Source organism: Phytophthora infestans, genomic scaffold (genome assembly GCF_000142945.1).
Source record: "Phytophthora infestans T30-4 supercont1.11 genomic scaffold, whole genome shotgun sequence".
Taxonomy (NCBI): Eukaryota; Oomycota; class Peronosporomycetes; order Peronosporales; family Peronosporaceae; genus Phytophthora; species Phytophthora infestans.
This window is the reverse complement of record NW_003303748.1, coordinates 796,105-818,814: the sequence shown is the minus strand read 5'-3', so window position 1 is coordinate 818,814 and position 22,710 is coordinate 796,105. Positions and strand designations below refer to the sequence as shown.

Below are 22,710 nucleotides of genomic sequence, written 5' to 3'. Positions count from 1 at the left end.
CTACGGTAACATGTCAGTAGAGTATTTTATGTGTAAGCTAGAGTCTAAGGCGGTGTGTGTGTTTGAAAACTAAATCACGATTTAGGGCCCTAAATTGCGATTTTCGGCTGATCGTGAATTCTTGAAAAATAGCGATTCCAAACATGTTCGCGATCTTAATTTTCGAATTGCAATCTGGAAATTGCAATTTTGGTGCAAGCATGGTGTTTCCAAACACTGCACAAAAATCCGTGACTTAGGCAATTGATCGCGATTTTAAAGTTTCTACTCTGACTAGAAACTTTTATCGCGATTTTCCCTGGTGATGGGGCGCCAAACATGGGGTCTGAAGACCAGGAGCGCGCGTCTTGGGACAGTGCGAAGGATGCCTTCCTGGTAGAGATCATGATGCAGTAAGCGCAAGCAGGGAAGAGAACTGAAAGCGGCTTCAAGAAGGAAGCGTGGGCCGAAACACTCGCTGCGTTCAACGCCCGTTTCCAGACGATGCTGTCGAGGCAGCAGATCAAATCCAGACTGACAGCGGTACGTACAGCGCTCACAGCATTTATTTAGCAGGCTCTAACCAAGACATTTGCGTTTTACTACAGCTGAAAGGCATCAATACGGCGATCAAGGCAATGCTGGACGCGTCGGATTTTGGCTGGGATAATGAACGTCATATCGTGCTAGTGCATGACTCCGTTTGGAATGATTACGTGAGGGTACAGCTATTGCTCACTACAAGCATTGACAAACTGCCTTATCCTAATGTTCTACTGTGAATAGAGCTATGCAAAAGTTGTCGATTACCGTAGGAAAGCCATGCTATTGTTTGACGACCTTCGTGACTTTTTTAAGAGAACATGCGCTACGGGAGAGTATGCACTAACCTCTAAAGAGCCGTGCCCTGGAGACTATGCATTAGCTTCTGAAAATCCCTTCCCAGGGGACTTTGTTACAGGTCTATCTGCTCCGCAACTAACGCAAACACCAACATCTTCTGAGCCTGCAGCTCTCGACGAAGCTTCAAGCTCCGATCAAGCCGATTAATTTCAGCTACCAAAAATCGCTGTTACCTACATGGCAGGAAGCGGTACAACTACCAAGAAAAGGCACTGCGATAGCGGCGGTATACTAATTGCTTTAGCAATTAGTATAGTATACATTATACAAATTGCTAAAGCAATTAGTGAGGTTGGTGAGGTTGCACGGAAATGCGTTATAGAGCTACTAGGATAAGATCTCTGTCATCATCACAGAGAGCCATTAAATATCTGCAGAAGAACTATGCCAACGACCTCCAAACGGAATATCTCGTTCGTGCTTTTGACGTGATGCTCGACGAAATAAAATCAATAGGATTTTTTTAAAATTGGAGGCCGGACCAGCCCGGTATGCATGGCTGAATAAGCAACTTCAAGATGCTAAGTAAGAGCTTGACGTCAAAAGCACGAGTTCATTGGTGCATGCTAACTAGTTAATGATGAAAAGCTACATACGAATCCCACATGTTCTTTGCTAGTAGATCACGAAGATTACTCGCTCGCCGATAATTTCCAGTGGAATTTCTCTCAAGGTCGTAGGCATCTGGCGCTCATTGTCAGAAGCTTCTTCTTCCAGCACGTCATCTGGATCATCAGGTAAATCCTCCTGCAGCCTGATAAAATCATTATATTGTGAAGCACACAGCATGCTCGTACAGTTTTTGCCTGTATTTCTACTGAATACTCAGGAGCTTGCATCAAGATAGGAAATCTCAGCTTCAACACGTCAAAAACCCTTTCGATGACATTGCGAGCTTGCGCTTGTCGTAGATTATACAATTACTTATAATTTGAGACCTGTACAATATAGCGCTAGCATTTTAGCAGATTCTAGAGAGATATTAGACTTTCCTTTCGTCTGTTTGTCCCTACTCCTTCAAATGATAACGAACACCAAGATATGGAGTCATAACCTTTGTGGCTAGACCATATCCAGCAAAACCCAAGCCCGGTGGGGTCTTAAATCCCTTTCGCCTTGCGTCGGCAAGCACCGTTGAATCTGCTACAGAACCTGTAAGAGTATATTAGCTCATGCGTCAAGTGTAAAATATGAAAATACTAAACGTACCTTACCAACCTGACAGCACGTAGACGAACTGCATGTCGAACGTACACGCAGCGAACACGTTCTGACAAAGCTTTCCGGTCCTATCACGAAATGGCTTCGTACTCTCGCTCGGTACGTAGGCAGGAATGTGCGTGCCATCAAAGGCGAGGCGGCATTGATCGAACTGACCAGCTTTTTTTGGATCGTTTTGTAGGAGCTGTGGTGGGGTGACTGGTTGGACGAGATACGTGCTTGACCTGTTACAGACAGCATCAAGAACACGGTAAAAACGCCTGCTTAGATTATATCATTGAATTAGTTAAAAACACATACGTAACCACAACTTGAAGGCGCACCGATGAATTGTTTCTCCGCTATGCTGAAAGCACTCTTGAAGATCGCAGCTTGAGGCGCTCTTTGCAATGCTGTAAAGAAAGATTGCTGGCTTCTCCTCTACACTGACGCGGTACCAGGGCGTCTGTCGATCCGCGCTGCCAAGAGCAGTGCAAAAGCGCCTGAACACGGGCTACTTCATGCGGTAGCTTCGAAACATGCGTGTCGGGTTTCCTTCGATGCGCTCAGCTACCCAATCAGATCCCGTCAGGATAGAGTTGTGGAAAGGCTGCTTGTCGAAGTACGTGTGCCCATAGTATCCGGCGACAAGAGCTAATACCCGGACGACGCCTTCATCTTCGTCAGACGCATCTTCTAGCTGAGCAACCGAGTCTCCACTCATGGGGAGTCGCAAGGTCACCGCTCGTTTGGAACCACTGGATTGCAAAGAAGGCAACAATCATGATCTTTTGGTCTTAGCGATTTTTGTCGTGCGGTGCCAAACGCGTCAAAATGCTATTATCGCCGAGCAAGACGATTTTGCAAACTGTCGGGAGTTCGTGATAAAATTCGCGGTGGATTTAAACAGGGCCTAATATGCTAGTGGTATTAAAATGGATATCCCATAAGGTTTAGCTCTTTTCTACGCAAATAAAAAGCCGTTTTTTTGCAAGCGAGACGTTTGAGCAGATAAGTTAGCGATGGAGCGTATTGTAGAGCTATATTTCTGGTAGTGCGACGTGAATAGTATGTTCAGTCCAATAGGGATTATTTCAAGATGAAATATATGTGGTCCACAGAAAAATTAGGTACAGAAGTTCTCCTCAATCAGCGTTGCTTGTACCTCGTATTCCCTTTATATCGGATCACATAGATTGAAGGTACGTTTGACAAATCACAAGATCACTGTGATCCTCCTATGCTAATTTATCAGACAGCCTCCAACGCTTATTGAGAGGGACTTCTGTACTGTTCCACTACAAATCTCAAATGAAGCTCTCTTATATTATTCATTTCTTTCAAATACTACAGATGCTTTGTTTTCTACAGGTTTTTTACAGACATGCAACGCAAATTGTAATATTGATCAGGTGAAAGAAGAGAAAATATAAAATTTTCTTTAGCAGCTTAAAAAGGTATAGTGAGCAAATTCAAACTGCTTTTTAGCAATAGTGACGTAGGTTTTTAAATTGCTGCAGGTTTCGCTCCGTAAAATATAAAACTGAGCAGGTAATATATAGAAGTAAAAGGGATTTTTCCTGGATCAGTTTAAAAGGTTTTAAATGTGCGATGAACTTTTAAATGCTGCGATCGTGGGTGGGGCTCTTTACTTAAGAAATATCATTGAATTGATGGTGACAATTGCATTGTGTCATTACAATCAGTGTCAGCTTCGCACAGCAACACGTCGCTATTGTGAGTACGCTGAGGGAGCGGTGCAATGTTCAGCGCAGTGGTTTTGCTTGATACCACTCTTCGAGCAATAGGCTCGAGATGCTGTTTCTTCAACGGACTGTCATATTTTGCGATGGTCTGTGAGCAAAAAAACTCAAGGTATGCAATATGGCGGTTCGCGATCAGCATTTGACCAAGCGCCTTTATATCTTCTGGCAGCCGGTCGAAATCGGTGCCTCCATCCACAATTTTCCATCGCTTATCTACGCTCATCTTAAAGCATTAGCAAGCTGCCAGATGAATGGCACAGCTAACGTTTTCACAGGCACCTCGAAGCACGCTTTGCAACGCGCTCCAAACCGAGAATTGAGAGTGGAGGACTGTGCAAACGAGGCTTGCAGTCGATGTGAGTCAATGAATGGAAATTTGAAGATGAGATTGATTGAGCTAGAATTCCTAACACTTCTTTCATAATCATACATGCGCCCCCTAGTACTTCCTACCATGGCCAGTCTGCGTATCCAAACTAGTATACGCAACAGACACACCTGTATACTGGATCCATACTATTCGTATATGCAGCGGACACGCCTGTATGCAGAGGACACAATTGTATACAGGGTACACGCCACATTTCAAGATGGTCTTCTTGTTGCAGATCCCGTGATAGACCGAATTGAAGTTGATGCCCAATCACGTCCAGGATGCCAATTGATTTGCCAATCAGGGCGCACCGCTTCTGCCACTTCAAGTGTAGCACGCATTCGGCACGTGCCTCGCGATAGGTGCCTAGCGCAGTAGACAGCAATGTGCTACCACAACACCCCCACTCAATTCCATGTCTCGAATGTGGTCCCGATGTTGTCAATGTACTTCGGCTCAACTTCGCCGTTCGCAGCTATCTCGCGCATAAAAATTGTAGCGAATGTCGATATGCTTGATGCGAGCTTGATAGCCAGTGTTCTTCGCCAATGCCATAGCTCTTTGGTTGTCCTCGTAGATCACTGATATTTCGGCTTGTTGCGAGCCAATGTCCTTGAGCAGAAGGCGCATCCATACGACCTCCTTAATGCCTCCACTGAGCGCCATGTACTCGGTCTCAGTCGAACGCAGTGCGACGGTCCTCTGAAAGCTGGATCGCTATACTACTAGAATACCACACATCATGTGCATTACGCCACTTACGGAGCGTCTGTCGTCGCGGTTGTCCGCCCAATCTGCATCGGAGGATGCGGCGAGCTCCGTTCCTTGGTGGCCGTCGAACGTGAAGCCAACGTCCTTGGTTTTCAACAGGTAACGCCCCCCCAATCGACCCATCACGTCCGTATGCACCCAATCCAGCACATCGGCACTCTTCACAAGATTGTCCGGGTGTCGAGGGAAGTCGTCGGCACTCATCTTCCCCATGCATCAGCCTTCGCAGACTTCGTCACCTTTGACTCAAACCTCAACGCGAGCCACTCCTTCTGCCATGGTCAAAAGCCGCTTGTAGCGTCTGTACGGGATGTGGCCCGGGCGTGCGTGTACTACAACCCATGGTACAGCTCGTCCCCCATTGTCTTCAGCTTGAAGACGTTTCCATAACGCCAGGCCTTCATAATCGTTACGTCACCACAGCGAAAAACACATTTGTCCTTGCTGAACTGCGTGACGACGTTCTTCTCGGCCAGCGTATATACTGAGATGAGGCTTCCTTCAACTTCAGGGGTGTACAGAAACCCCCGTAGCGTGAAAGACGTCCCGTCCATCAGCTTCAACCTGACGATGCCAGTTGTAACTGCGTCGTTTGTCGTGTCATGCGCTATCGCGATACGGACTGGCGTCTGCAGGTCCTTCATGGACACAACCTTGTCCCGGACGCTGGTCAGGTGCACGCATGCACCTGAGTTGACGAGCCATTGAGCCTTAGTCATCGCACTTGCAGCCATGTGCGCGAAATCGGACGCTTGATCATGCGTCACTTATTCTCGTTCCTCGTCGCCCATCATTTTCCGGCACTCGAACGCCTTGTGCCCTAGCTTCTTGCGGTAGAAACTTGCCATGGAAGCCATTCTTGTTCTTGAAGTCCTTCTCTTCGTTGCAAACACTCTCTCTTGAGCCGATGCCGATTCGACCGAGGATTAGTCGCCAGAGAGTCCTTGGATCGCATACGCGAGCGTAACGTTCGGTGTGCTCTCCAGAACAGTCGCGAGCATACGGAACTCGTCGGTCAACTCACGAGTAGCAGTACGAGCTGTCAAGTATCATTCAGAGACCCACCGATAGACTCCATCTGGAGTACCAGATGGTAGTATTCGCTGGTCCGCTGGTAGTGTGGCGCTCTTTATGTCGGAGCGACGCTGAGCAACGAAAGCTGAACGGAAGGAAATTGTATCCGCCTGGTCACCTAAGAAACTGTTAAGAGTGTCAAATACTTCCTTTGTCACGTAAGGCCTTTTGATGCGATGCAAATTTCTAAAACAAATATTTATCAGAATATCGATCGCCATCACAATAATGTCAGCTTACGTACCGTAGTTCTCTTCTCTCTTACTTTGATAGCTCAGACCAATCAGGTTTTTTCGCGCTAGCGGCAATTTGTCTCGCGTTGACGTCTCGAATAAAGCAAAACATCTCGGGTAGGGATTGTACATTGTCTTCAACGGTTTTTTTTTTACCTAGTTGTACTCGGACAAAGGGCCGTGTACTCTCCCGAGATACGCGCGCTCGTCATAGCTGTCTTCTCGTCCCAAGGGAATCCTGCTACATACACAGTCCGCCATGCACATACAAGGGCAAGAGTGTCGTCCTCGGGTTATTTACGCTTTGTAAACGGAACAGAGGCAGGGAGATATGGGTCGGGAGGCCTCGCCTGTGGCTCTGCGCTCTCCGTTGCAGCATATTTTTGTAGGTCCAGATCTGAGGGGTCTGTCGACGACAATAGCTCACCGTAGGGCCAGAGGGCGACTCGGAATTCGTTTCCATCACGAATGGATGAAATTTGTGAGCTGTGTGGTGGAGCGAGGACTATCAGGCTATAGAAGTCTTCGATTCCAATGTGTGTCAAAGGTACCTGGGAAAATGCCATTGAAGCGAGGTTCCTCTTGGTGTTTTGTGCCTAATTCCCCCCCCCCTCCCCGGTTATGAAGATTTCTTTTTTTTCGTCGACATATAGTAGTTTAGGATGTTTAGGAGGCTTAGGAGGTTTTGATAAATACACTACATGTTAAAAACAATTTACGCTTAAATGTTGTATTGAACAATATAGGTACGAAACCGTTAATGCAATCGGGAAATCGCCAGACCAGTGATATTTTGATTGAAAACTTCCTCGTAAGTTTCTATTCCTCCATATGTGAAAAACACACACGCTCCAGTGTCGAGATAAAACTGGGTATATATCATACATGTTTGTAGTGTCCCTTTTCTTAGAAATGAACTGACAGCACACAAAAGGTTTTGGCTATGCAATGTGTCAACATTGATTGCAACCAGAATGTATTAAACCAGGTTAGCTATTGAGTGGTCAGCCTGATTATTTCACCATAAACTCAGCAGCGCTGTCCTCTTCAGCACTATCACCGCTTCTGTAGCTTGCATCGTCTGCCTCTCCGCCGCTGCCCTTCTCCAACGCCCCCCCCCCCCCACCCTCCCCCCGCCACAGCCGCTGCCCTCCCCGCCGCTGCGCTCTCCGCCGTGTCCTTTTCGCCATGATCGGGGCTACCCTCTCCGGTGCCGTCGACACGGCGGCGCCTCTTTCCGAATCCACGCATTTGGATGTCTTGTAACGGGCCTAGAGTGTCCGTTACTAGCTTACACGTAATAATGAGGAAGCGTGCAAGTTCCGCGATAGTGAAACCAAGTGCTTAGTCTGAAGGAAAATCAACTCTGTTTTTATTTAGGTCCAGGGCAGCTTGCCCTGACCACTCAAATACACGTCAAACCCCTATTGGCTGATAATGGGTCTGGCTCCCCATACATCAACCAATAGGATGACGGCAGCTCAGCACACGCTAGCCGTGTGCTGCTGCACCTACTTTTGTAATATAAATCTATCTACTTATGCAATGGCGTGGCCCACTACATGTCTCGACCGACTCGAGGCGGTGTTCTCTCCTGACCATTCTTCCTCAGGACGTGCCAGATTCACCACAGTGTGGTAAACACTTTCCTCCGGTTCCGGCAGGACTTCGTGATAGTTTCAAATAACCGCGGAAGGTCCCGAGTTCGGATCGGCAGAGAATCTAGCTAAACTTTTCACCCAAGTTCGTATGTGTGCTGATTGGTTCCACAATGCACCTCGAGTTTACCATGTAGCAAATACGACATGAGCAAAATTTCAGAGTCTGTAATTAACAGCTTTGTCGAAACTTGCAAAAAAGGGGGGGGGCTCCAGGCCAGAACGTCCCGCACTAGCAGGTTCCCGAGACAATTCGGAGGCCTCTGCCCAACACGTCATAAGGAGATTCGCTCCCCAATTGTGGACCTTGTCCTTCATGAATTGTCTGGTGACGTTGTGGCGACTTCGGGAAGGAATTGTGGCCTCGTCGAAGGCTAGTACGTCTGGCACCTCGTATCCTCTTCTGAACGGAGTTTGAAGTGTATCGAGAGCTGAGCGGACATTACAGACAGGATCGGCTGCAGCTTTGGCACGAGCAACTTCCTTGGCTTCCTTGGCCTCCATGGACGCTCTAGCTATGGCCGCGCGCGTGATTTTAGACATCTTCTGCTTTTCCTTGGCTCTTCTTCTTCGCTGGCTTCTTCTCGAGGTTGCGCTTGGTCTATCCGCACGGCGGGCAGCCATCCACTTGCTTGCAGCTGCAACATATGCTGCTGTCTTGCTCTGTGTGCGAGGGAGTGACAGAGGAGGCCGCACCGGAGTAGAAGTCGTCACCCTCACCGTCATCATATGTGTGGTCTGCACGTCCGCATGCGTGTGTCCTCCCTCCTCCCTGGTGTTCAAAGTACCTCCGTCACCAAATATAGCGTCAGTCTCCCGCTCCTCGCTCAAATAAGTCTTATACTTAGCTATCATGCGGCGCCGAGTCTCCCCACTTTTGCGCTCGAGCTGCGCAAGAAACGCTTCCGACGCGCGGCGTGTTTCGCGACGAGCAACCATCTTTCCACCTCTCGGAGTTTTGCCAACTGAATCGAAACGAATGAGTGGCTGGAGACTGGTCGCCGCTGCGACAAATATATGAACTGTTCTTGTGAACATTGCAGGGTCTTCTGCTAGAATTTTGCCTAAGCTTGTGCTTTTCACATTCTTTTGCATTTTGTATATACACATGTGTAAAAAAACGTCATATGCTATACATATGTTGTCAAATACAACGTGTAAGTGCTGGGGGTTACCCTCCGGCTACAGGTCACGGATGCCGAACAAAATTCTCCTGAAATCTGGCAAAGTGTCACTATTTTTAATTAACTGGGACGACCACCATTCTCACGAGGGACCGCACGACGGCGGTTGTTCGACGCGTCAATCGCGTCGATCTCAATGGGCTCCGGAGCTGACTCGTGAGCTTCCCCGGACATTGCCCGCGCGTACGACGCCGCCACCACGTAGTCTTCACGAAGAGCGAGAGCAAATGCCTCCTCGAGAGAGGAGGGTTCCGCTCGAGTCAGACCGTATCGCGTCATGCCTTCACGCATGCCGAACACGAAGACGTGGACTTGAGATGCCATGTCAATCGGATTGGTGACGATGCAGGAAGCGAGGCGGCGTGTCTTCTGGACGTAGTCGCGCATGGTCATCTTGCCTTGTCTCTGAGCGAAGAAATCTGCGCGCACTCGGGACTCGTCTTGTGGAGGCTCGAAGGCGAGACGAAGATCACTTTGGAGAACCTCCAGGGTGGAGAACGAATCGTTGTTGACGACCAGTTGGCCGAGCGCCCACCCCTTGGCTTTCCCGGCCAGTCAGGAATGTAAGAAGTTAACTTTCGCCCCTTGCACCTCGATCATCCTCGAGGCGATAGCGATGTCGATTTCGCGAAATCAGCGATTCAATGGAAGGCGATTCGCTCCTTCACCGGAGTAGGTTGACGTCTCCAACTTGACGATGTCATTCTTCAAGGAACGTGAGGGAGTTGTCGCTCGCCGATTCGCGTCGGCGAGCTCGCGTTCCATGAGCTCTTGAGCTGCTTGACGTTGTTGATCGGGAGTCGCTGAGCTCAGCAGCGACGCGACAACTGCCTCACCGGACACCGCCGCAAGGCGGTGAAAGGCTTCCCACTCGACACGAGTGAGATGAAGGAAAGCGGCATGCTCCAGGGCTCACTTTGAAGCTTTAGACGTCTGGCCTTGGCTCATTGTGAACTTGGTCATGGGAAGGACTACAAAGTGCTACCAGGTGTAACGGGCCTAGAGTGTCCGTTACTAGCTAACACGTAACAATGAGGAAGCGTACAAGTTTCAGGATAGTGAAACCAAGTGCTTAGTCTGAAGGAAAATCAACTCTGTTTTTATTTAGGTCCAGGGCAGCTTGTCCTGACCACTCAAATACACGTCAACTCCTTATTGGTTGATAATGGGTCTGGCTTCCCATATATCAACCAATATGATGACGGGGGCTCAGCACACGCTAGCCGTGTGCTGCTGCACCTACTTTTGTAATATAAATCTATCTACTTATGTATAGACCCCTTTATCCTCCCACCGTTTTAGATACAAGCAATGCTCTTTCTTGCATCTAAAAAAGCCTAAATCTTTAAGGAATTCATTGATAGCTCCATACCAAATTCTAGGGGCCTGTTTTAAGCCGTGCAAACTTTTGAGCACCTTACATACTAGGTTTCTGTTGCCTTCACGAAATCTTAGCGGTTGCCTCATGTATATACTCTCACTTAAAACACCGTTTAGATATGCAGTAGATACATCCATTTGATGTAAATACAGTCCTAGAATTGTAGCCAATGCGAGCATAAGCCGCAGAGATTCATATCGAGCTACAGGAGCAGATACCTCTTTTTAATCAATACCATACATTTGGGTATTCCGTTGAGCTACAAGCCGAGCTTTAAAGCGATCTACAGACCCATCAGCATTGTATTTAATATCAAAGAGCCAATGGCAGCCAAGTGACATTCGTCCTTTTGGAAGAGGTACTACCTCCCATGTATTATTACTTAAACGCGCATCATACTCAGCTTTAATAGCACACTCCCACTGCTTAGCATGTGGGCTAGATCGAGCCTCTTTTATCGATTTCGGAATTGGTATTTTAGGCATGTTAGCCGTTACAGCATGCAGCCGTGTGACATAACCTCTGAGCCGAACGTTCGGTAACTTTTGGCGTTTTGACCTACGTACGTCACTTTGTGACCTGTTTTGTACTCCCACTGTTTGAGATCTCGGCGGTCGTGAACTTCTGGACTCAACAGGTGTTGCCGCTACAGCTTCAATATCACTTTTAGCTCGCTTTCCTAAATTGTGAATAATACTTTCTTCTTGTGTATTATTACTACTATCCACAATAGTACAGTAGGAGAAAACTTATCATCTCGATCTTATAAGGATTTGTTAGCTTGTACATCTAACATCCTGTATCCCTTATATTTAGGAGAAAGTCCTAAAAGCTCTTAGCTTTGGGTCCTTTCGTTATTATTTGGGAACATGTGCATAACATGTAGAGCCCCATATTATTAATGCTAAACCATTGGTTTCTTACGGTGCAGTAGCTCATAAGGGGTCTTCATCCCAAGTCTAGTCATAGGTAGACGGTTAGTGATGTCCACAATGTATAATAAGGCCTCCGGTCAGCACTTAGCAGCCATATTGGCACCCCTTAGCGCACAGCGGACCTCGGCCATCATGGTCTGGTGAGACCTCTCTGCGCTACCGTTTTCTTCTTGAGATTCTACATTTGAGCTCTGAAATACCAATCAGAGTTTTAAACACAGTTTAGATACCTCCTTATTTATAAATTCTGAGCCTCCGTCAGTTTTAATTAGGCGTACCTGAAATGACGGAAATTGCACTGACAATTGTTTCAACAGGGTTTTTATTTTACCCGGTATCTCTTTTAGAGACTTGACTACAATTTACCACTTATAGGCAGTTGCATCATCGACAACGGCTAACGCATAGTAATAGCCAAACGACCCATAAAGACCGTTTACTCTTATCCTTCCGGCTGAGTCCATATGCAACGTATGCAGAGGCTCAGTAGCCTTGTTTCCGATCATATTTCTATATGACATCCTGCGGTCCGTCATGCGGTCACATGTATTACAAAAGAAGGGTACTTTATTGAGTTTAGAGTAGGGGATATTAGGCAAACCCTCCATTTTCTGGTTACTCATACTCCTAATTAGCCTCTCTCTACCGACATGGCCTAATCGTAAGTGCCATTCTTTGAGGATATCACCCAATTTTTCACTTTGAGCACTAAATACACTCGTCTTCGATGGCTTTACACTCGGCAGGTAGTAAACCTCACCTTTCGCTACTGCTGAGAAGAGAAGTTTACTGTCTTTTCCTAAAAAGCACACAACCTTTTATGACTTTGCTTGGATGTGACTGTAACCTTGTTTAGCCAGATAGAATGCACTCAACAAATTGCTATCGCACTTTTGGTCAAATGATATCAGTTAATGTTACAGAACTCAACCTCCTACTAGGGTTCAAAACATGTAGTTTTATTGATCCCTTAAGTGTACTGTGAGAGGTGGATCCATTACCGTAGGTGAATGTGTGGCTCTGGCCAGGTTGGACGCTCCCTCTAAACCAGTCTCTATCTGGTGTTATAGCTCGACCAGCACCCGGATCAACCACCCACATATCATCCGACAGAGTAAGCCTTTCTAAGAGACTCAAATAAGAGGCATAACGTTTACTTACCTCTGCTTCAATGCCATCCATAGTTTGAGGCGACTGGAGCGGTGTCTTTGCTGACTTACCGCAATCCTCAAAACCCTCATGGTGCGCTGGGTCCAAGCTTTCAATGTCGTCCATGTCCTCATCGTCAGCACATTTCTCCAAAAAGGTCTTTTCACCCACTTTTAGGCGCTCCATACCTTCGCTCATGATTGCCCTAATAGTGTTAACCGCAGTTGTCTTGGCCCCTTTTTTTAGCCTTCTTAGCCCCCGGCGCAGTGTTAACGTCAGTCCTAAATAGGTATCCACCTGCTCGATTTGGGTCTCTGTCAGCCAGCTTTTGGGGACATTCCGGCTTGAAGTGGCCAGTTTGGAAGCAGTAGAAACAACTTCTTTCACCTTCGTTTCCACTGGGTTTTTGCTTTGCGCCCTGCTTGACCCGCACATTGTTGACAGTAACTGCATGGGACTTATCCATAAGTCCCACCTCTTTCTTCGTATTGTCCCCGAAAATCCGGCGCAATAACTTTCCACCTGATCCACGGTAAAGTCCTCCTTTTTCATTGAAATTGAGGATTCCCAAAACTCACTGGGCAGCTGAAACAGCACTTCAACGCAAAGTCGTGGCTCTGTCACCAAGTCCTGCCCCAAAAGCTTGCGAGACTTCCTATTAATCTCTTTTTTTGCTTTGTTAAGTTGCGCGAACAAAGTTCTTAAGTCGCGCCAAGGAGTGCGTGCCAACTTAGATCAGGCTCTCGTTAACTCAATGAGGCCGGCTGCATCTCCTTGCCCAAAATCCTTTTCGAGGAGTCGAATAACCTCACATGGATCCATTGAGGAAACCACATCCGGTAGGGTGGACAAAAAGAAGTTGGAAAGAACCTGATTCAACAGGTTCTGAAGGTCTCCCCTTGCCCTTGTCCAATGCATCACCTCCCACCGCATTGCGTACGCCTCTTCTGTGGCGGTTTCGGTGGTCGGCGACGCCGGCTTTTCGGGGTTGCTTCTGAGGAAGTCAGCCATCAGTACCTTCGCTTCGGGGTGCCTCTTCTCAAGCTGCTTCGTTTGGTACACGTGGTCCAATTGGTTGACGTGTGTAAGTAGCTTATCCTTCCACATTGTGTAGGACTTGCCGTTAAACTTCTCGAGGCCGCCACCAGACCTCGCATCGGTAGTAATCGTACTTGAAATGTTGTGTCGGACGAGTAGTTGTAGTTGTAATGCCGTCAGTAATTGGAAAGTGAGATGGCACGCACCATCTCTCCGTAACATCCCTCGGCTTTTCCTTTTGTTGGCCAATGCTGGCCTATTTTCCTTTGGCTGGCTGTTAGTGCATCTACTGTCTTAGCCAATAAGAGCTGATTTACATTCTTTAAGCCTATCATATTACTTCAATTGGTAGCATACAACGTGATGTATTCTTTGGTACAACAGTAAGCTACTCGTTAGGATGTCTTCAGCTATTAAGAAAATTGGCGTGACTGCTTTTGCTCCGGGTGCAGTCTACCGGTACATGATTTTGTGCAGGACAAACTAAGTATTGCACTGGAGAATCTAAAGAGCATGGCCTGCTCAAGAATTTTTTTTTTTGGAACGAATACTTTTTTTGCTATGATGGCACTTGTACCTGCAGGTGCACAAGGTAGATGAGTGAGGAAATGTACATGTCGACAGGGATATCGAAAAATAAATTGGTGCTGCAACTTTTGCAATTAGAATTCTATTGGGGGCTTTCTGGAGAGGAGGACCAATTATTTATTTTCGCTCCCGTAGTAGCACCAATATTCTATTGGGTGTTCAATCAGATTAGTACTTGTGCCCTCGCAGGGTACATGTACCAATATTGCAGCACCAATAATCTATTTTCTGAGTTAAGGAAGTTCAATAATCTATTTTGGTCTAGCCCCCAGTTATGCTTTGATTAGCAAGATAAAAATGCAATACCGTATTCGGCATCCCTGCATGTCGAGCACAAATCGAATCGCGAACGCCACGGTTGTTGACTACGTTTCAGTATGGTAGAGGTGATTTATTTAGTGTGTCGACACCTTTGAACATCCTCATTATGACGAACATGTCGTATGTAGATATTCAAGGAGGCGCTGGGCTACTTGATGAACAACTTCATGGATTCTGTAGTAGGTGCCAACCCAAAACGCTCACGACGTTGACAAGATTCGACGCAAGCTGGAACATGTTGGGGAGGAAGACTTCCAGCTCGAGATGACCGCGAAAAATCGTCTTCTCGTACATGGCAGCGCATCCATGTTAACGCGGATCAACTCGAGCGTTGCGTACGTGGAACTAGTCCAATACCCACCAGGAAGCACACAAACGCTATTACCATTGTCTTTATATCCCTCGTAAGGGCAGAAAATCAAAAAAGAATTGTCAAAAAAAGCTACTTGTTCGCTGGTTGCTTGCTACGTAGACTTGATCTTCGTCCGTCCCTCCTCTTAGAAGCCGATCTCGTATTTGCGCGCCAACTGCTGCTGATACTGCGCGTCCGAGCCGAATGACAGCGCCATCGACTGCTGCGACGACGCCTGGCCGTACGACGTTGTGGAGCTCTGGTACGACGGCTGCATCGACTGCATGGACGACCCCGCCGGCAGCGACAACGTGGCGCCGTTCGAAGACTGGGCGAGTCTGCTGTTGTTCATGCCGTTGGCAGTGAACTGACTGGCCCAGAGCTCCGACTCCGTGTCCGTCTGCGGGTCGTACTTGATGACCGAGTCGCTGCGACGAGAGTCGTCGTTCGAGCGCACCATCCACGCGCGGATGTACGTGCTGAAGACGATGAGTTGGCGTACGAACCAGACGAGAATCACGATCGAGTTGATGCCGATGTACGCCTGCGCCACGCGCGTCCGAGCCGTGGCCGACATGGAGTCGGAGTTGAGGAAGGCGAACGCCAGACCGAAGTTGAGGATCTTGAGCAGACCCAGGACGTACGTGATCCGAAGCACCATTTGGTCGGCGAACGGCGACAGGATGAAGACGCACGCGAGGTACAGCGCCTGGATGCCCATAACCACCAGCAGCTGCGTCGGGTCACCGGACACGCAGCCGACCAGGATCCCCGTCGTGATCTGAACCACCACGTCGATCACGAAGAACATGCGACTACGGTACGCGTACTCGCAGTACAGTGAGCCCCACGTTGCCAGGTTCTCGAACTGCTCCAGCTCGTCCTTGGTCTTGTGCATGATCACACGACCCGCGACGGCCAGCACGCCGAAGCACACGAGCACCAGAGCGATGACGGCGACGACAAGCGAGTCGGCGATCGTCGAAGCCTGAACCTCCATGGAGATCTCGAACGACGCCAACATACTCAACGGGAACAAGGCAAAGTACCAGACCAGCACACACAGACCGAGCGCACGGATGGACACGCTACGCAGACGGTGCACGCCGGACGTGTAGCTGCTCATGTCGGACGTATCGTCCAGTGCACGTTCGGCCTTGCGTTTAGCCAGCATAGCGAGAACCAGGAAGACGACCAGGAGGATGCCCATGATCACTGCAAAGCCCACGGCGCCGTGATTCAGGATACTCTCCTCGGAGATGCCGATACGGTCGGCGTACGACACCAGTCCACCCAGGACGATCGTTTCGAGACGACGCGCGCCGGCGTCACTGGACGACGTGTCCTGGATCAGGAAGTTGCTCCACGCGAACGAGTCCGTGTAGTCCCATAGGAAGTATGGCGTCTTAAGTAGAGTCAGCTCGGACGTCGCCTGCATCTGCTGCAAGTAGCCCACGTAGAAGAGGAACTCCCACGTGTTGGGACTCCACGCCGCGTTGACCCACAGCAGGTTAGCATCCAACGATACGAAGTGGAAGAAGAGCAACAGAGCCACAGAAATACCGGCGAACGCTACGGACGAGTAGCGTAGGAACTCGTGGAAAGAGGCAGCTGACGCAGACAGCACATCACTGTCCTCCGTGTCCACGTACGTGTTGCGTCCTCCAATCACGTTGCCGTTGTTGGCGGCTGTGCTGCCCGACGTTGCCGTCTTCCCTCGGACGTACGTCACCAGGCCCTCCGAGCCGGTTTTGGCGGTATCTCCGGCGATGTTCAGTACCACCGGCTTCTCCGTTTCCGTGTCGTCGTCTGGGATGGCGAACGGATCGTACGAGCTGCTCTTCGCCGTCATCGGCGTGGCAGATGCGTTGAACATGATCACATCCGACTGCGTCTGGTCCTTTATCTCCGACGCGTCCTGTTCGTCCTCACTGCCCGAGTTCGTCTCGATGGCAATGGGCGACTTCGTTGCCGTCGGCGTCTTCGTAACAGGAGCCGGCGACTCCGTCTCGTCAGGGGAGGCCGTCACAGGTGCAGGTGACACGGTGGTGTCGTCGGATGAACCAGACGACGTGTCCGGCTCATCAGTCTTGGATGGCTTGTCTGTAGCAGGCGTCTCTGTCGACGGGGTCTCAGTTGACGGAGTAGCCGTTGACGGGGTAGCAGTAGACGGAGTCTCGGTGGACGGAGTCTCTGTTGCAGGCGGGGTTTCGGTTGACGGCGTCAGAGTCACGGGGTTTTCAGTCCCCGGCGTCAGCGTCAGCGGTGTGTCCGTCGGCGGGATTAGCGTCACGGGTAGGTCGGTTGACGGGATCAAAGTGAGCGGTACGTCCGTTGCTGATGGAGTGGTGGTGGCACTAGGCACCAGCGTCGGGAGGTCAGGCAAAAGCGTCGCCGGTGAGTCCGTCCCTGAAGGCGTCAGTGTCGGGAGGTCAGGCAGGAGCGTAGCCGGTGAATCCGTCCCTGACGGTGTCAGTGTCGGGAGGTCAGGCAGGAGCGTAGCCGGTGAATCCGTCCCTGACGGCGTCAGTGTCGGGAGGTCAGGCAGGAGCGTAGCCGGTGAATCCGTCCCTGACGGCGTCAGTGTCGGGAGGTCAGGCAGGAGCGTAGCCGGTGAATCCGTCCCTGACGGTGTCAGTGTCGGGAGGTCAGGCAGGAGCGTAGCCGGTAAATCCGTCCCTGACGGCGTCAGTGTCGGGAGGTCAGGCAGGAGCGTAGTCGGTGAATCCGTCCCTGACGGCGTCGTCGTGGCGCTAGGAGCCAGCGTCGGGAGATCTGGCAAGAGCGTGGCAGGTAATGGCGCCGTCGTGGCGCTGGGTACCAGCGTAGGGAGATCCGGCAGGAGCGTCACTGGCGATGGAGCAGTTGTTCCTGACGGTACCGTCGTAGGAGCTGTGGTGAGCAGATCCGTGATTGGGTCCAGAGGCGACGTGGTAATGGGGGACAGAATCGACGTGGGAGCAGGCGCGTCTGTTGCTGACGGAGCGTCCGTGTCTGGGGTCGGCGTCAGCAAGTTCGTCACCGGGGAGAGGATCGAAGGTGCATCAGTCGCCGGTGTCGACGGGGCATCCGTATCGGGTGCCGGCGTCAGCAAGTTCGTCACTGGGGAGAGGATCGAAGGAGCATCAGTCGCCGGTGTCGACGGGGCATCCGTGTCTGGTGCCGGCGTCAGCAAGTTCGTCACTGGGGAGAGGATCGAAGGAGCATCAGTCGCCGGTGTCGACGGGGCATCTGTATCGGGTACCGGCGTCAGCAAGTTCGTCACCGGGGAGAGGATCGAAGGAGCATCAGTCGCCGGTGTCGACGGGGCATCCGTGTCTGGTGCCGGCGTCAGCAAGTTCGTCACTGGGGATAGAATCGAAGGAGCATCGGTCACCGGGGTCGACGGGGCATCCGTATCGGGTGCCGGCGTCAGCAAGTTCGTCACTGGGGAGAGGATCGAAGGAGCATCAGTCGCCGGTGTCGACGGGGCATCCGTGTCTGGTGCCGGCGTCAGCAAGTTCGTCACTGGGGAGAGGATCGAAGGAGCATCAGTCGCCGGTGTCGACGGGGCATCTGTATCGGGTACCGGCGTCAGCAGGTTCGTCACTAGGGAGAGGATCGAAGGAGCATCAGTCGCCGGGGTCGTCGGCGATGAGGGAGCGTCTGTGTCCGGTGCTGGTGTCAGCAGGTTCGTCACTGGCGATAAAATCGAAGGGGCATCGGTCTCTGGAGGCGAGGGGGCATCAGTCGCTGTCGGCGCTGAGGGAGCGTCTGTGTCTGGCGCTAGCGTCAGCAAGTTCGTCACAGGGGAAAGAATCGAGGGAGCTTCCGTCGCTGTCGGCGCCGAAGGAGCATCCGTGTCTGGCGCCGGTGTCAACAAGTTGGTCACCGGGGATAGCAGAGACGGAGCGTCAGTCGCGGGCGTCGACGGAGCTTGCGTCGCCGTTGGCGTCGAAGGCGCATCCTTGTCGGGCGCTGGTGCTGGTGTCAGCAAGTTGGTCACGGGGGAAAGAATCGAGTTCGAGCTGGGCGATTCGGGTGTCGGCGCTTCCGTCGCAGGCGTCGACGAGTCCTCCGTAGTCGTCGGAGTGGACGGCGCTGTTGTAGCAGTGGGGGTGTCCGCGTCCGGCGCTGGCGCTGGCGTCAACAGGTTAGTAACCGGGGACAGGAGAGAGTTGCTCGAGCTAGGAGAGTCTCCCGTCGATGGGGTAGAGTCTGTTGACGGCGTGGCGTCCGAAGGTGCGTCGGCTGTGGATGGCGTGGATTCTGACGTAGTGCTCGTCGACGGGGAAGACTCGCCCAACGGCGCCGAGGCAGGAGTGTCCGAGGTGTCTGAGGGCGCTACTGTGGCTGCGTTCGTGACGGTGTCTAGGTTCACTCCTGTATCGAGGTCGAGCAAAAGTTTGCGGGGCGTGTCGACGGTCAGAGCGTGTGTCTCGGTGGCGAGCGCGACGGCCAGCGCCGCGAGCGCCAAGCCGCGCACTGCGCGCATGTGCACCATGTCTGTCTGTCCTGTTCAGTCAATCAAAGTGTACGTCGACGCGCAAGCAGCGTCGAGCGTGGGGGAGCAGCAACCGAAAGCGATTGATGGAATGACGGGCACGCGAGTAGGCGACGCCGCGATAGGCTCGAGGAGGACGGTAGAAGCGGAATGCGGGGCTGGGCCGTGCAGCCAGGTGTTGTGTGTTCGAAGCTCGCATTTGATTGGCAGAGGCGCAGAAGGGACACTAAAGGTGTGTAGACGAGACGATAGAGTCGGACTGACACTGAATACATGGGACAGTGTACCGTTCGGTGGAGCCAAGTCACAGCTTTGACTGTAGCCAACTTGGCTGCCAAGTGGCCAAAATGTGAAATTGTGGAAACGTTGCTTGCCAGGGGATCGCCGATCCCGGGCTGCTGTGGACCGTCCGGGCGCCCGGTAGGAATGTGCTCGCGCTGGGCTGCGAGAACGCTGAGAAACGGACGTTACAGGCGGTTCGCTCTGTCTGCTGAACTCGACAACATTGCATACGTGGCCAGGCCATCTATTCACAACGTTAACGAAGTGTACGATCATCTTACAGATAAGATGCGGCCGCTGTGTAGCCATCTTTGTAACGCGACATAATTCACCGGCGTCCTGTTATCTACCTGAGTGTGCTTTCGTGCAGCCAGCTTTGCTATAGCCTTGGTGCTGTAAATGTTCTTTTTAAATCGGTATTGCAGCAACCTCGACGGTCAGAAAATAAAGACCAGCTGCGCAGTAATCACCTCTTGCGTTGAAATTCTCTGGCAGAACTACTTGAGTGTCAAAGAGAGCAATCAGCTGGACGATAAGTTTTCTTGCAGCCTCGTAGCAAGTAGTTTAAAACTCCCTTAGTATCTGTTTCATTTTATACTGTATCCGGGTATGTCGATAAAATACGACTATTATAATGAGTTATTGAATGGTGCTGGTCCCGTTGGCAGCAGCTGCTTGCTCGAAGGGGCACACAGTGTTGAACATTATTAAAATGGTTCGGTAACTAAAGTTTCTGCCTTTCAACCTTCAACATGAGCTCTTGCCTGATTCAAACAATCAAATCATTTTCGGTCACTGCAAATATTTAGCGTAACTCCACCTAGAGACTTCACAACGACTTCGAACTTGCTAGTGCTATCGAGCTCGTTTCGCTGCTATCTGGACAGCTCAGTGGAACTCCCGCTTCATAAAGCGTGCCAACGAGGGTCACTCGAGCTCCTGGATGGCGATCAGAATAGTAGTGACGTTTACGCTAGCGGCGCAGCGAGCAATAACTACCGGACGCTTCGCAAGTACATTCGCGCAGATCGCCACAGCAAATAGTACCAGTTCACGCTGCCTTTATCCGAAGCTGCGCGTTTGAAGAGCTTGGAGATGGTAGAGTGGTTTTAACGGTTAGATATTAGGGATCTATCGTCCGAGAGATCGTAGTAGTTGACGCTGCTAGCGTTGGAGCCAGTGTGTGCAAGATACGTGTAGATAAAGTTTGGTACACAGATACATACAGTAGATACACACTTTTCAACAGTAGGCATACAACATGCAACAACCTCTGACATATTATCAAAGATCATCATCTTCGCTATCGGCATCCTGAACATCTAACTGATCTGGAATGGAATCCAGGTCGTTAGTATCGTCGAACAAGTCGATATCATCCAGTTCTTCACCAAAGTAGTCGTACGTGTCCACTGAGTCGAGTAGGCTGCTGTTGATGTAGTTGAACGCCAGCTTTTCCATTGTGACAGCATTCATTCGGTTCCGTCGGATCGACCACAGAAAGGAGTACACACTCCACACTCGTTCTGCAGCCAGGGATGCCGAAAAATAAATTGGTGCTGCAACTATTGCAATAAGAAAGCACCAATTATCTATTGGAGACTTTCTGGAGAGGAAGATCAATTATTTATTTTCGCTCCCGTTGTAGCACCAATAATCTATTGGGCGGTGTTTAATTGGCCATACATTCTTTGATACTGGTGCCCTCGCTGTGTACCAATTTTGCAAAATACCGGCAGCTATGTTCTTCGAGGTTTGCACAACTCCACCTGTGCTTACTGATTTCAGGAAAAATGGCTTGAAGCCTGGAACAATGACGACGTAATTAACGATATGCTCGTTTGAGTCGTTTGACCACCCATCGCTGACAATTGAGAACCACTTTGCTGACCGAATGGCTTCTCTTACACGCGACAAAAGTTTGTTGTAGGTCGAATTGAGATGTTTTCCAGCAATCGAACGCGCCGATGGCATGATTTCAACGTAGGATGGCCGTAGAAGTCGAATGACTTTCTTCATGGCTTCTGAATCTATGACTCGAAATGATATCCCAGTACGGAATACCAGATCTGCAATTGCAGCGTCGATATGAGCGGCATCAGCTTTTGAGATGGCGTCCAGAAAATTAGCCGTCGTCTGGAGGAAGAGGCGTTTCTTATGCGGACGCAGGACGAACGTGAGCTTCAGCACGCTTGGTGCCAACCGACACAACAACTCTGCCGGCACGAAGATGTTTCAGGTCCATGAACAGGCCGTTTTCGTTTTCACTTATCCCTTCACAGTTGTTTGAGACCTTGTGTGAAATGACGCGCTCTCGCACCCACGGAACATCGCGTCGACAAACGCGACACTTGCCTTTCTTGACGCCTGATTTTGACAAGTATGAGTTGATGTCGAACTGCAGAGGGTCGGGTGTTCTTCTGGCGGATAACATCGTGTCGATCGCGTTAATGAAACTGGACGGCGGAGATACCATTGATGAACACGTTGTCGTAAGATGGTGCTGGAAGGAGGGTAGACTTGTACTGTAGGGTGTTGGGCAGAGCAGATCGAAGAATGGCGCTTCGGAGAGTAAACACCATTATATAGACATCTTGGTGAAGCTCGCTATAAGTGAACAAAGTCGTCTTTAAATGTGCTATCCCGCAATACTCAAGCGCGCTTCAGATAACCTACTTATAGATGAAGCATGTCGACACCTTCAGCATCTTATCCATAGCTGAAATCCTTCCTGGTTGAAGGAGCTTTGTGTGCAAGATACACGTTTCCGAATTTTAGTACACACATACTTTACGTATTCCTACGCGTACTCTAATCTACATGTATCTGTAGATGCGCACACTAGTTGGAGCTATCGAGATTTTGCAATTTTTCCAATGATAACGCCTCGGCGGCAGGGAACCTGAAAAAAGAATATGCATCAATATGAATCCTAATTTTTTTATATAATTATTAATTCTTACCCCTCAATTCATTTTTGAATTTATTACAAATCATTCATGAATTGCCAAGGTACAGGCCATCAAAGTCCACAGGGTCG

General features: G+C 50.0%; 3 protein-coding genes across 3 annotated transcripts; 1 reads left to right on the top strand and 2 right to left on the bottom strand.

Moving 5' to 3' along the window:
• Positions 1-318: 318 nt before the first annotated feature.
• PITG_07447 (uncharacterized protein) lies at positions 319-961 on the top strand (the record flags this gene model as incomplete). Its single annotated transcript, XM_002904423.1, has 4 exons — positions 319-392; positions 423-522; positions 588-701; positions 941-961. The coding sequence occupies 4 exons, from the start codon at positions 319-321 to the stop codon at positions 959-961; spliced, it is 309 nt and encodes a 102-aa protein (XP_002904469.1).
• Positions 962-14,994: 14,033 nt separating this feature from the next.
• Positions 14,995-19,433, bottom strand: PITG_07445 (mucin-like protein; the record flags this gene model as incomplete). The annotated part of the gene is made up of 1 exon (XM_002904422.1): positions 14,995-19,433. One exon carries the CDS (start codon positions 19,386-19,388, stop codon positions 15,051-15,053), a length of 4,338 nt encoding a protein of 1,445 aa, XP_002904468.1.
• A 2,266-nt stretch (positions 19,434-21,699) lies between these two features.
• PITG_07444 (cleavage induced hypothetical protein) lies at positions 21,700-22,196 on the bottom strand (the record flags this gene model as incomplete). The annotated part of the gene is made up of 1 exon (XM_002904421.1): positions 21,700-22,196. The coding sequence occupies one exon, from the start codon at positions 22,144-22,146 to the stop codon at positions 21,826-21,828; it is 321 nt and encodes a 106-aa protein (XP_002904467.1).
• Positions 22,197-22,710: the final 514 nt, after the last annotated feature.